Raw genomic sequence first — 14571 nt, 5'->3', positions numbered from 1 at the left:
GCCGGGATGGGGGGGCAGGCAGAGGGAGGGCGATGACATCTCCGTGGGAGCCGGGTGAGGGCCTCCAGAGTGCCCCCTGAAGGCAGACAGCTGCCTCATGGGAGCTGCAGACCCGCAAATGATGAAATAAAGATGTGAAAAGCCGAAAAAAAAAATGCCCACGCATCACAATCAAGCGCCCGGAAGCAAACCCCATAAAAAAGCCATCCCCGGATGTTTATTTTGATTTTATTTCCTAACGGAGGTTCCTTGGATGAGGAAAGGCCGCCATTCGCCCGTTCGCCAACCATAAGGTTGGACGGACCATGAAAAATTGCAGATGGTTGTGCCGATAATGGGCTTAATTGCCCACTTAACTGTCGGTGGGCACGCTTCCAACTTGGGCGCGTGCCTGCCTAGCGATATATATCTTGCGCGATTTTACGCCCAATTGGATTGGGCACGCACCTGCCCCGTAGGGGTGGGGTGGGGTGGGGGGGCGGGGGGGGGTGCAGTAAAGCCCTGGCCTCATGTTTTTATTTTAATATTACGAAAGTGACGGTACTTCAGAAGCATTTCGTCGACTGTAAAAGGCTTTGGGTTGTCCTGAGCTTGCGGAAGGCACTGTGTAACAACGGGCTGGGATTTTCCGGTCACAGGAGGGAATCGTTGCCGGCCGGGTGGAAAATTTGACGGACCAGCCGAAGGTCGGCTGACGTTTGGGCGGGAGTTTCCAGCTCCTTGGCGGGGGAGGCTGGAACATCGCAGCCGATGTCTCTTTTTTAATCTATCCGCCCCCTTAAACGCATTGATGCTATTCAGTCAGATCGTGGCTGGTCTGACTGTGGCCTCGCCAGCATTTTCTTGCCTGTCCTGCAAAAAAACCCATTGACCCCCCTTGTCGATCAAAAATCTGTCTAACTCACTCTTGAATATGCTCAATGGCCCAACCTCCACTGCTCTCCGTGGAGGAGAATTCCAAAGGCGAGTGACACTTTTGAGGGAAGAAATTCCTCCTCCTCTCCAGCTTAAATGGGCGACCCCTTATCTTTAAGCCGTTTCTGGATACTCATGAGAGGAAACGCCCTCTCAGCATCTGCTACGTCAAACCCTCTCAGAAACCTATGGCCAGGACTTTACCCTCGTCGGGCAGGCTCGGTGGGGGGGGGCGAACAGGAGCGGTTGGGAAGCCGACCACCTGGGATCGGGGCCTGGACACGATTTCACTCAGGTCCGCCCAGCGCTCAGTGCTGCCTGTGCTGGGGGTTGAGGGGGGCGGGGGGTCAGGGAGCAGTGTGGGGGGAGGAGGGTGAGCGGGGGAACTTTGCGCAATGAAAGCTCCCCTGAGGCACAGGGCTGCCTCAGTTAGACGAAGATTTTTGAAAATTAAAAACAAAGACTTTTATAATGTTAGAAAGCGTGCCCCACCACCCCCCCCACCCCGCCCACCGATGTGACTCTGTCACGTGAACAGGGACATGTTATCAATGAAACGTTAACGTTTTTATTCAATTTTTATTTGCTGTTGGAAACCTCATCCTGACCGTGCATGAGGTTTCCTAAAAAAATCCACAGGCCGCTTGCCTTATCGCTTGCCCGCCAACCTTGAGGTTGGATGGGCAGTGAAAGATTGAACTTGGCCCTAATGGGCCTTTTACTTGTCGGCGGGCGCGTTGCCGATCCCTGCGCATGCCCACTGACCGAAATATCGTGCGAGTGCAGGATGGCGTGGGACACTTGCCCCACGTCATCACGCATCACTTTATGCTTGTTCAGGTTGGGTGAAAAAGTCTGGCCTATGTGTTTCAATAAGGTCACCACTCATTCTTCTGAAACCCAATGAGGATAGGCTCACCCGCTCAACCTATAGGACAACCCCTTCATCCCAGGCCTGTTGTTTGTGTGTAAACCACCCCCCCTCTATTTCCCATCAGCAGCTATTTCCTGTCAAGAATTATGAATAAGTAATTTATGGTGAGTAATGTCATTTTACCATTGAATTGAACGTTTGTTCAATGGAAAGTATTTTTTTAAAAATTGATTCAATCTTAAAACTGCTTTGCAAGGCAAATTGCTTCTCAGTGAAAGACATTTGGTGGTGAGTGAATTCAGCTGCACTCTGCAGGTTGAATTGAGACCAGTGCTCTCAGTAGTAGTTGGGTATGAGCCAAACCAGCTCTTAGTGAAAGCATTACTCTTGGAACCTCGCCTGATCCTTGAGGAGTACCCTTATGCTGGGGCCTATCGCCGTGTAAATGTGATGAATCCATTATACTTGGGTTAGGAATTCTCCACAATAGGCGTGAGTTGACAATTGGTTACTAAAGTTTAGGCTTGAACCAGAGTTATGTGCAAGTGGTGTTGCATTTCTATAGCGCCTTTCCAAACTTTATGTTGTCATGCTTTACAGCCAGTGAAGTATTCTTTTGTAGGGTACTCACTGAAGAAGTGTGAGAAACATGGCAGCCAATTTGCACGCAGCAAACTCCCACAAACTGCAATGAGATAATCAGTTTCAGTGATGTCAACTGAGGGATAAACATGCAGGACACCAGGGAGAACTCTCCTGCTCTTCTTTGAGTAATGCCAGGGGCCCTTTGGACAGTTTAACATTTCATCTGAAAGGAGGCACTTCCCTCAGAACTGCATTGGAGTGTTAGCCTAGATTTCGCGTCAAGTCTCTGGAATGCGGTTCGAATGTTAACCAGGGATTGTAGCCAATAACTTGAAGTATGGACTATTGCCTTGGACTCATTATCCTTTCGGGCTTACATTCTCTGGAACTCAAGCACAGACACCAATCGTCTGGTTATTGGTGTGCGAACAGCTTCTTAGCCTTTGGCTCAGCACTTAAAGCAAAATAGTGACAGAAGAACAAAATGGCAACTAACAAGTGATCGAGGGTCCTTTTCCCTCCAGTTCATTTTCTTGCTGCTGCTGAGGTGACTTCCAGCGCTCATGATAAAATAGAAGGTAGAAAACATGCAATGAGAAAAACCTTCTCATTTTAACAGACCGTACCCAATTTGCCTTCAGGGTCTCTTACTTGGCCTCTGAATGGAGATGAATAACTGCAGAGAAAAATCCTATAATAATGCCTTGCAAATCTTTTCACTGGCTCCACTTCCCTACTCCTCAGCCACTGACGCAAACCCTGATATCAGTGTAGTATATAACTACATTATCGCACTCTGACTTAATCAAAAGGGGACATTCCTATGGGTCCCAGCAACACTGAAACCTATGTTATACACACATACACACCTTTGTTAGGCCAGGGTATTAAAGATTAACTAATCAAGGCTGGTAGATGGTGTTAAGCTACAAATCAGCCATAATATAATTGAACAGTGGTACTTGAGGGGCTGAAAGGCCTACAGAGCTAGCCCCATGTTCCTTTGATATTCTTCAGCCTTGTTCTCTATGAGGCACTCAGCCAGCTCTATTTTATGAACTAAAAAAAATAGAGTTGATTACAAATCGTAACCGCTTTTAATGATTTTGCATTCTGAGTGCGATCTAGCAGAGTGCAATTGTACTCTCAGGGCAGCTTCACTGATCCCTGGCGACAAGGTAGGAAATTACATTATACTTTTTACAACTTTCCTTAAGGTGCATTACCCATGGAATTCGATTAATGTTTGCTTTTCAATCTTTTGATTTTCAGATTTTTCGCAGAGCAGACAAGAACGGTGAGACAGCAGCATATTGTGTTTTAACAGTTCCTGTCTGTGTGTCCGGTGTTACTTTTTTATTCATCCATTGAGATGCGGGCACTGTTGGCAAGGCCAGCATTTATTCTCCATCCCCAAGTGGCCTCAATTTAGTGGCTTAATTGCGAGGCCATTTCAAAGGGCAGTTAAAGGTCACATTTTTAAGAGGCAGTTGTCAATGTGGGGAGCTGTGTGCACTCTGACTGAGTAATCCAGACTAAAGGGCAAACGCTAGAGACCCTGATTTTATTTATTTGTTTTTTTTAATCCTTTCATGGGGTGTGGACGCCACTGGCAAGGCCAGCATTTGTTTCCCATCCCTAATTGCCCTTAGACTGAGTGCCATTTCAGAGGGCGGCATGGAGTCAACCACTTTGCTGGGACCTGGAGTCACATATAGGCCAGACCAGGTCAAGGATGGCAGATTTCCCTCCCTAAAGGACTTGTGTGAAACAGGTGGATTTTTACAATTGGTGATAATTGTCATGGTCACCATTACTGAGACTAGTTTTATATTCAAGATTTGTTAATTGAATTCAAATACCACCAGCTGCCATGATGGGATTTGAACCCGTGTCCCTAGAGTCTGGGTTGCTAGTCCACAGGGACATTACCATTACGCCACCAATAAATTTAATTTTTCCCCCCACCAGGTGGAAACTGGGCAGGAAGCCAGTTAAAATTAGGCCAGTTGTTTCCTTGTGGGCCTGGGATTGGAGTGAACCTCCAGGCCTCAAAAGGACATTTCAGGCCTCCCTCTCACAGGGATCCCTTCCTCTCCCCCACTGATCGCTTATAGAGCCATGTTCCTTCCCTCCCTCAAGTTACTGATGGTGAGCATTCCCATGGCTCACAGGTCACAGCCCCGCATGCCACCTGAGTTGACAGGTAATGTTTCTGGCTGTGTTCAGGCAGCAATCTAGGAATATTCACAGAAATGAAGCCTGGCTGATTCAAGGATCATGTCTAGCCTGCCTCTACAGCTTCCTCTTCCCTAACCAGGCCTGCAACCCCCACCAACCCCCTACCTCCCCCCAACCCCCAACCCCTGTCCTTTAAAATTGGGGCCTAGGTTGTTGTAAACTTTACGAAATGCACTGAAGATGTCTGGATGATTTCAGGGCCTGGCTTGTCTTCTTCTTACAGATGATGGTAAACTTTCCTTTGATGAGTTCAAGGCCTACTTTGCGGATGGAGTCCTGAGCACCGATGAGTTACGGGAGCTGTTTCGTAAGATTGATAAGCACCACACAGAGTAGGTACCACCTCTGTTAAAGTGGCGTCAGTGAGCCTGGCGAGTCTGGGAGGGATATGTTGTGTGTTGCTCCTCAGCAAATTAAGAAAGCATTACATTTATATAGCACCTTTCACAAGCACAGGACATCCAAAAGTGCTTTACAGCCAATCAAGTACGTTTGAAATGTAGCCACTGCTGTAAGGTAGGGAACATGATAATGGCCAGATCATCCGTTTTTGTAATGTTGATAATGAAGGATAAATATTGTCCAGGATGGAGTAACATCAGAAAAAGGTCCAAAGTGTGTTTAACAGAGACTACTGGAAACAAGGAATCCAGGAACTTCCAAATATTTATTAACTATCTACAACTATGTGCAGGGATAGATAAGCACGAGACTCCTTCCAGAAGCATCTCTCTCTGAGTGTTAGAGACAAGTGATCTGACATTACTGATGATGTGTATTAGCTGTTAGCTGTTAATCCTTCATACTACCTCTCCCCGCAAGCCTTTCATTCTACTCATTAAACTACCCCTTAACTATTTACACATCCTACTTCCCCCAGCCCTCACAATTTCTTGCACCAGAGGCGTCAATCTCCACCTGTGCTCTCGGCTCCCTTAGCAGACGTGTAGGACATATGTTCTCCATATTCTCCCTGGAATATGCTTGAATCAGTTGACAGAGAATTTCTGTTTCTGATGTACAGAATAAAGGTGACGAACAGATGTTCTTTGCTGCTTCTTTTTCTTCTCGCCCCCTTTAGAGGTCGCGCTACTGGCTGCTCTTTCTTGAGGGAATGAGACTTGGTCAGCTTCTGTTACAGTTTGTACAGCCTACAGTTGATCCGCAATCTTCTGATCCAGCAAATTCATTGCTTGGCAAAAGTAGCTCTTGCTTAAGTACATTTGATGATTCCTGTGCCCTGAATGAAATGTTGTGCACTCCAAATGGCACATTTGAGAGTGAATGTGATGGACAAACAGAAGAATGAAGATTATTCTTACGTGGAGTTGATGATACTTTTGTCAATACTGTAGGGTTTTGTCTTTCTGCTTGTGGTTGTTTGGCATGCACACGCTCTGCTTTCACATTAGTGTTGAGTTTGCTGTTCACTAGGTATTAGCATCTCGAGATCTTCAGGAGTCAAGGCAACATCTGGAATAGAGCTGAATGCCACCTCAGGATCCGTGACTATGGCCAGGATTTTCCCCTCGGTGATTTGGGGGTGGGGCCTGCTCGCCGAGGGGAAAGTGATGCAGGATGAGGTCGGGAGGAATCCCTGACGTCTTCCCGGGCCATTTAAATCTTAAGGAAGGCGGGCGGACAGCAGAATCACCTGTCTGCCGGCCGACCTGTCAATGGTCAATTAAGGCCATTGACAGGCTCATTAAGATAGTTAAATGCCCTGCCCGGCCAACCTTAAGGCTGGTGGACAGGCCAGGAGCCCCAGCAGGCTGTAGATTATTAATGAAACTTCATCCACTGGCGGGAAGAAGTTTCATTACCGTTTTGTAAGTATTTAATAAATTTTATGAGTTTGTTATCAACATGTCCCATCTCGTTGTCACATGAGGGGGACTTGTTAATAATTTTAAAATGTCTCTATTTTTAGACTTTACTTACCTTTCACTAAACTCCCTGAGACAGGACTTTGCCTCAGGGAACAGTGTGTTCTTTCACGCACATGTGCGAAAGAACTCACTTTGACAGCTGGGGATTCCCTCCCCCCCGGAACAGGAAGCACATAGCGCTTCCTGTTGGGCAGGCTGCTGGGACCTTAATTGGCCCACCCACTCAAAATGGCGGCGGGCCCTGTTTCAGCGGCGGGGGTCGGCTGTCTGCCTGCCCGCCAGCCAAGGGCTAAATTCTGCCTGATATCATGTTTTACTGGATTAGATTGTTGTTCCGCTGCTTGTATTTGATTCAGAGAAGTTACACTTCCTTGCACATCTGAAGTGTGTGTGAGATCAGTAGCTAGTACATCAGCAGCTTCAGTCACTTCCTCTTCAGCCTTGGCATCAGGGTTTGGGAAGTCAGCTTTGTGTTCTGCAATTGTCTCACTGGTCATTGTCGGAGCTTCTGTTCCTGGTTTCTCTTCATGAAAACCAGTGCCTGCATCTGGTTGCCCTATGTCATCGGTGTCCTTATCAGAACAATCAGGTGGATTGGCATCCTGGTCACATTTATCAGTAATGTTCTGGTCACACTCAGTGGTGTCTTGGTCATTGTCCTCTCTCTTCAAAAAGTAGTGCGAGGTTCGGAATTTCCTCGCCTGGTTGGTCACTGTGGTCAATGGTGTTCTGGTCTCCTTCTTTGTCCACCTTCTCTTCAACAAGTAACGCTCGTTCCAGAATGTCTTCCTGTGGCAGCAGGTGTGGAATTTCTTCTATGGAGACTAGTTCAAGCTGTTCTAGGTTGACTCAGGTATATATAAGCTTCTCCGCTTGATGAAGAGCAATCTTAATTATGGATAATGTAGGGACTGTCGGTAAGTTCTCTGCCATTACATTGAAGTGTGGCGGTCATCTGTCCTTGCACCTTGAGTGGGGTGCCCCCTGGACCATGAAGTTGAGTTATAGATGGTTGGAAAAATTGAGGGTTCAGTCTCTGTACCCTATTGGAAAGAATGGACAGTGTTGCCCCCATGCCTGACTTAAAATTGGTTTTGTGGCCATTGACTGTGATATCTGCACTTCAAAAAGTCTCCTTGGATTTTGCAACTTCACCCAAGAAAGGCACTTCCTGTTCCTCCCTATCTTCTATTTCCTGAACACTGCTTTGATCTGATTGGCTTCCCTCAAATTTTTGAGCAGGAGGTTTTCCCTTGTGACATACCACTGTAAAATGGCCCTGCCTCTGATGCTCTGCACGTATGGTGGGGCTTTCTTTGCGCCTTTGGGGTTTGTTGGCGCCACAATGGGAGCAATGGATAATGGCAGCGACTGCCCTTTCTTCGTTCTGGGTCTGCTTCTTAGCGGGTGCACCGTAGCCCTATTGCTCACAAATGACTGAGTCAGTAGTCTGACTCCACAAAGATTCTCCCTCACCCCAGATTAATATGCAGTTCTGCTTCCATAGCTCAGCCTGTCTCGCTAATTGAAATGTCTTGAATAACGTTAGCTCTTCTCTAGACTGCAGAAAGTTAGATAAGCCTTCATCAGGAGCACCCACCACAATGTGGTCTCGGATGAGTTCCTCCTTTAGAGCCCCATATTCACAACTATCAGCTAAACAATATAGGTCGCTAATGGAAAAATGAATACTTTCTCCGGATTCCTGAGAGTGCTGGATAAACCTCGTTGGTCCAAAATGACATTCTTCTGAAAGCTGAATTATGAATCGAAGGCTTTAATAACTTCTTCATATTTTGCTGTGCCCTCATTAACACTCTGTCTTGCTAAAATGTCATCTGTGATGGCATCAACAGAATAGAGGAGTGTGCTAACCTGCTCTTCCTCAGGCTTCTGTGCTAACCCTGAAACAGTCCTTTACCTGTTGAATCTGAGATGCTAGTTTTTCCAATGTGAAGGTCAGGGCCTTCTACATTGTCAAAGAAGCCAAATAGAGGTGGGGCTTTATCCAGCATTGTCTGTTTCTTTAATTGACTGCCCTGGGATTCCGTTGGCACTTTTATTTCCAATTCCTTTCTGCAGTCATTCCCTCACTGCTGTTTTCTCGATGGCTTTCACTTTCATGTCACTGGCTGTTTCATAAGGTATCCTTGCAATTTCGTTAGTTTACCACTACCACCATGAAGTAACATCAGAAATAGGTCCAGGGTGTGTTTAACAGGGACTATTGGAAATAGTGTATCCAGGAACTTTCAAACATTTATTAACTATACATAACTATGTGCAGGGATAGATAAGCATGAGGCTCTTTCCAGAAGCATCTCTGAGTTCTAGAGGCAAGCGATCTGGCATCACTGATGATGTATATTAGCGATTAGCATTGTAGCTATTAGCCCTTTATGCTATTCAGGGCACCAGGGATAAATCTCCTGTTCTTTCTTCAAAACACAGTACCATGGGTCTTTTACATCCACTCGAGAGAGCAGATGGAGCCTCAGTTTAATGTCTCATCCAAAAGAACCTCTGACAGTGTAGTACTCCCTCAGTACTGCACCAGAGTGTCAGCCTAGATTTTTGTGCTTGTATTCTCTCTGGTGGGACTTGAATCTGTTATGATGTGGCAGATGATGTGTACCAGGTGGACCAAATCCACAAGGGAAACTTAGCCATGTTGTCACACTGTTTTGCAATTTGTATTTATTATGAGAAGATGTGTACACTGAATTCAGAAGTAATGAGCCCACTAAGACCATTAGAGATTTTAAAAATTAAATTTAAATATTTATTAACAAAAGAAAAGATTTCAAGTGCATACATAAAACTACAATTTCTTAATGCTATAACAAATTCTAAAATTCCTAATTAACCTAACTCCCAATTACACACCCCCTTTAAAGCAACAGCCTAAAATAGATTTTAAATTTAAAAAGCAAGCCAGCAAGTTACCATAGTACCCACTTGAGAGTGGAATTCCCAAAGATTTTTCTCTAACTTTAGTTACTGGACACAGCAGACTTATGCACAAGTGGCTAAAGGCTTCCTGAAGGCTGTTTCACACTCTCCTGTTAGAACTTACATGGCCCCCCCCAACATAGTCTTTCATTTTCCTTTGTATATGGTTCTCTTTCTTTAATCTGTAAATTCCATTGTTCCATGTGTCCTTGGAAATGTACTTTTCTCATAATATAAAAACTTTCATGTTGCCAATATTGTCAGTAACCTTTGGGAAAAATAAACACATTGCTTGGCCTTGCTTATCTGGCCAGTTATAAACGCCCTAACATCCCTTTGAAATCCAAACAACTCCTTCACTTACCTAAAAATGCAAATTTCCTTCATACCTTATATGCTAAGACAGCATCCATGTTTATTCATTAGCTCTTCAAGTACACTTCTACACCTGACTTCTTCTGTAATTTCAAGCTTGCAGTCTGCAAGCTGCATCCGACTCCAAATGTAATTAAATCACACAGCCAGAACCGTCTGCATTCACACCCATAAGCAACTTTACAATAAACCAGAATAATATTATGAAAATTACTACACTTCCATAACAAATCCACAGCATTCTGACTTGGAAGCAAGAATGCTTTCAACAGAGCCATAGTTTAGTAGGGGGTGCTGGGAGGGTGCAAGGAGGGCTGGGGTGGGGGTTGGAAGGGGGGTTTGTGGGATGAGGGGTTGGATGAAACATCACTACCCACTACTAATTCAAATTCCCATTTCCCTCCTTTCAATACATGGATGAGTAGCATAAACTGATAAAACATATCTTGTTTTTCTACTCTCTTCCCCCTCAGGGCTGAAGTTCAGATATTACCTCAGGGCTGAAGTTCAGATATTACTGAATGTGACTTGTACATGCGAAGCACAACATACATTCTGTGGGGTTTCGGGGCTTAATTGAACAGAAGGTGGGATCTCCTTAGTGCAGGCAAGATTTGATAGTCTCCCATCCCATCCCTTCTCATCAGCCTTTGACTGGATTGTCACCAACCTAAATGTTTCCTTGGTTTGTTTTTGCTTTCGTAGATTTTGGCTTTTGGAAGTGCTCTCCGATAGTGAGGTTTTCCCTTTAAACTTACATTATTGATTGTTGGCAAGGAGAGAGTTATTGTGCTTCTTTTCGCCTCAGTGTTATGTGCCATCAGAGTCTACCTGTGTTGTTGAGCTATTTGAGGCTGTCTCAGGCGCAGACTGACTGATGGACTGGCTGATCACCTTCAGACCAAACCTTTGCCTTACACTTGTCATAAGGAACAAGCAAAACAGCAAAGGAGGGAAGCTATCTTCATGATGACCTCCAAAATCTTCCAAAATCGACAGTCGTCAAGACATAGGTTATTCCAGAGCAAGACTGAGAAAGGAAAGGTTAACAGCTGTGTATGCCAAGGAGCTTGGTGGTAGCTCCCTGCTACAAAACAAATCAATCTCTTCAGTCGCTTGTCCTTTGGCTTGTAGTCAGCCTGTAGCCAGCAGGGCCCTGAGGCCGGGGTTGCGGGTGGGGTGGGGGGCATCACTTCACATTACAGTGCTTAACCTGAGGCCCCACAGCCTTCATCAATTCAGACTTTAACTCTATTTTGGTTGGCTTCAAGCGTTTGCTTAGGAAATCACTTGCACTTTTGAGTGCTGTAGACAATCTGTGAAGCAAAGTGAAGTAATAATATGGATATTGCTCTTCCTTGTTTCGTAAATGAAACCAGGTAGACGGATAATTGAAGGTGTGATTGCAGGGCAAATCTAATCAGCTCATTATTATTACCAAGACATCAGACTGGAAAAGTGCTTCACTGGTGAGAACTGAAAGTGCTGTTCATGGTCAGAGGCAGCATTTGGGGGCTGAGGCTGCTGATTAGATTCAAGTGACTCCCAGTGCAGTATTAAGGGAGTGCCCTATTGTCAGTGGTGCTGCCTTTCAATGAGACATTCAACTAAGATTCCATCTGTCCTCTTGAGTGGATACAAAAGATCCCATACATTATTTCAAAGAAGACCAGGGCCAGTAATCATCCCTCATTCAACATCACAAAAGCAGATGATCTGGTCATTATTAGATTGCTGTTAGCAGGAGCTTTCTGTGTGCAAATTGGCTGCCGCATTTCCTACATTACAACAAAGACTACACTTCAAAAGTACTTAATTGACTATTAAGTGTTTTGAGACATCCAATGATCATAAAAGGCAACTCTTTCTTTTTCTTTGACAGCCACTGGTAGTGCCTTCCTTGCCCTGCTCTGTAGCTGCAGCTCGTTGGTGGGGTATAATCACTGCAGACACTGCTCCAGGCTAAGGTGAAGCTAGGAGAAGTGTTGTCTGCAGACCTATGGTGGGTAAGGTCTCCTGTTGTGAGCCCACCTCCTCCTCTCTCTGCTCCCTCGGCTTCATCTCCCTGTGATGCTGCAGCCCAAGAGAGACTGCAACTACAGCCCTCACGACTGGGAGCGAGTGGTGCAATCAGAGTATTTTCAAATCCAAATTACTCCTTTCAAAGGCCCATCCTCACTCCCCTTCTGTCAACCTTTTGAACAACATGGATACAATCCTCTCACTGACTCTGCAGCAGCGAAAGGATAGTCAAAAGCACCTAATCCCAACATTGAATGAGGATGCCTGGATCTGCAGGCTAGATTGGGGCTGGGGGTCCCTTACTAAATGTATATTCTGTTGTAAGGTTGTCTGTTGACTCAAGAATAGGTATGTATGGTTGAATAATAACTGTTTATTAATAATACATAACTACATACATATATACAGGGTGCTATCTTCATGCTGACTTCTATCAGATTCACTCCTACATTCTGCTACTCCTATGTAACTCTTTACATTATAATGTGGATGGTACTGTTTCCCCAGTTCCATATTAACCCTTACAGTCCCGAACATCTCCCCAGGCTTTTGGACTTTCTGATTAAATTTCGCTTGCTTCAAAATTTTATTGCTTCTTATGTTAAATTACGTGTCAAAGGACTTCAAATTTATAGGAAGATTCATGTACTCCTCGCCTCGAAATGATGTCATCAGCTATTGGACCTACTGAATAAAATTGAGTATTCACTTGCTGAGCCTCTGTTTTCTTATTCAAGCCTGGTGCTATCATATATTTTAGAAATCTTCTTCTCCATAACGCTCAATTTTATACCTGTTCTGGCCCTTCCATCTGCCTTAACGGGCTTGGCAGTGTTGATTTACCATGCATGGCTGTTCTCAGCACAGGGGAGTAGAGCTTTAATTTTTATAAAATAATGGCACCACAGTAATCTTTTTTCTCTTCCCATGCTTGTTGGTATTTGGCAGGCTTCCGTTGCGGTTATGGAGGTATGTTATACTTCAGCGATACTGCAGAAGATATTTGGAACAAATTGTTTTGGCCAACTAGTTGTTTTCCTGAGCTTGGGGAATTGAACTGTAGCTGATTTTTGGCTCTGACTTCTCTGTAAAAAAAATGGTTTTTGTTTGAGCGCGGTCACAACCTGCTATGGTGCTGACTGTGGATCCATGCTGCAGCGTTCTTCAAGCCACGCTCGTAATAAAACAGTCGGTCTGCTGGTGTTGCCTATTTGTTGCGCCAAATTTAAAAGCTTATCATAGCCTTTTATTTTTTGGAGTTTTCTCGCCCTTTTGTGATCTGGCCAGGTCCTTTGACTCTGCTTTTGATCAGGTCTTGCAATGGACCTCCGCCTGCTCTGGTGGAGTCCTTTTACACGGCACAATGGATCTTTCTTCTGCCCTTCAGCATTCACACCTGTAATTGAGTTTTTTAAGTGATCTCCAGCTGTGCGTTCGAAGTCTTCAAGTTAGAAGCACTTCTCTCAGGTCAGACTGCAGTTTCTTTACTTCTACCTTCTTAGGGATTTTTGAGTTCTTCACCTGTTACCACCATGTTGTATGGTTGTATGTTGTCTCATGGTGCCGCTTTTTTAGCTGCTTGGGCCTTAAGCTCTGGAATTCCCTCCTTTTAACTTCTATGATTCTCTACCTTACATTCCTCCTTCAAGCCCTCCTTAACACCCACCCCTTTAACCAAGCTTTTTGGTCGCCTGCCCTAAAATCTCCTTATCTAGCTCAGGGTCCAATTCTGTTTCATAACAACCCCCCCACTCCCAACCCCAGTGCCTTGGGATGCTTTACTATGCTACAGGTGCTATAATAGTTCAAGTTGTTGTTGTGAAGGTGGTGCCTGGTACCAAAAGCAAAGGGCTTAAAAAAAAAAATGATTAAATTGATTTTCCACATGAAAAGACCTTGGAGGTTTACAAATCAATCTGTCGGGATACCACTTCCTAGCCTTCAGATTGCTAGCCCGAGCCTGGTTGGTTATTTGCCTGGAGTGTAACTGTACTAAAGATGTTAACCTTGTCACTACTGATAGAAGGAAATGTAGGAGTGCAATTAGTCTCTGTCATCATCAGAGTTTGAACTATTGTTCTGTGAACCTTAGTGGAAAGAAGATTGGTCATGGTAAAAACTGGACTGCTGTTTCACTCGGGCCGTTTCACTCTGTTAGCTGAATCTATGTCACCCCTGTAGATTTTACACTTTTCGATGCACAAATTGGGTGCCACATCTCACTAATACTGCCATCCATTAAATCTGGTGGGCAAGTCCAGGACAAGGAGAGCTAACCTTAAAACTAGAGCCAGGGATCCAGGGGTGATATCAGAGAGCACTTCATCACGCAATGGGTAGATGAAATCTGGAACTCTCCCCCACTCCAAATGTTGTTGAGATAGGGAGTCAATTGAAAATTTCAAAACTGAGATTGATAAGGTGTTGCTAAGTAAAGCTATTAATTAGGGATATGATATTGAGGTGGGTGGCTGGAGTTAAGGTGCAGGATCACAGAATTGTTACAGCACAGCAGGAGGCCATTCAGCTCATCTTGTCTGCATCAGCTCTCCGTAGGAGCACTTTACCTAGTGCCACTTCCCTGCCATTGAAGTTGGCTTTTCCCCCATTAATTATTCTTACTCTAAATTGTTATTTCTCCTTATCCATTGCCAACCTTAAGATGCAATGATCACTGTCCCCTCAATATTCCCCTACTGATACAGATCACCTATGATC

General features: G+C 44.8%; 1 protein-coding gene across 2 annotated transcripts in view; it reads left to right on the top strand.

The window, feature by feature from the left end:
- Positions 1-14571, top strand: part of LOC121287486 (N-terminal EF-hand calcium-binding protein 1-like) — a 163368-nt gene that overhangs the window by 73078 nt on the left and 75719 nt on the right. For both annotated transcript variants that reach the window (XM_041205416.1, XM_041205415.1), the window contains 2 exons: positions 3647-3671; positions 4839-4947. In XM_041205416.1, coding sequence (XP_041061350.1) covers positions 3647-3671; positions 4839-4947 — 134 coding nt within the window. The remainder of the gene's footprint in view (positions 1-3646; positions 3672-4838; positions 4948-14571) is intronic.

Source organism: Carcharodon carcharias, chromosome 14, assembly GCF_017639515.1.
Source record: "Carcharodon carcharias isolate sCarCar2 chromosome 14, sCarCar2.pri, whole genome shotgun sequence".
Classification (NCBI taxonomy): domain Eukaryota; kingdom Metazoa; phylum Chordata; class Chondrichthyes; order Lamniformes; family Lamnidae; genus Carcharodon; species Carcharodon carcharias.
Note: the sequence above shows the minus strand (reverse complement) of the source record. Positions and strands in the feature narration are given on the sequence as shown.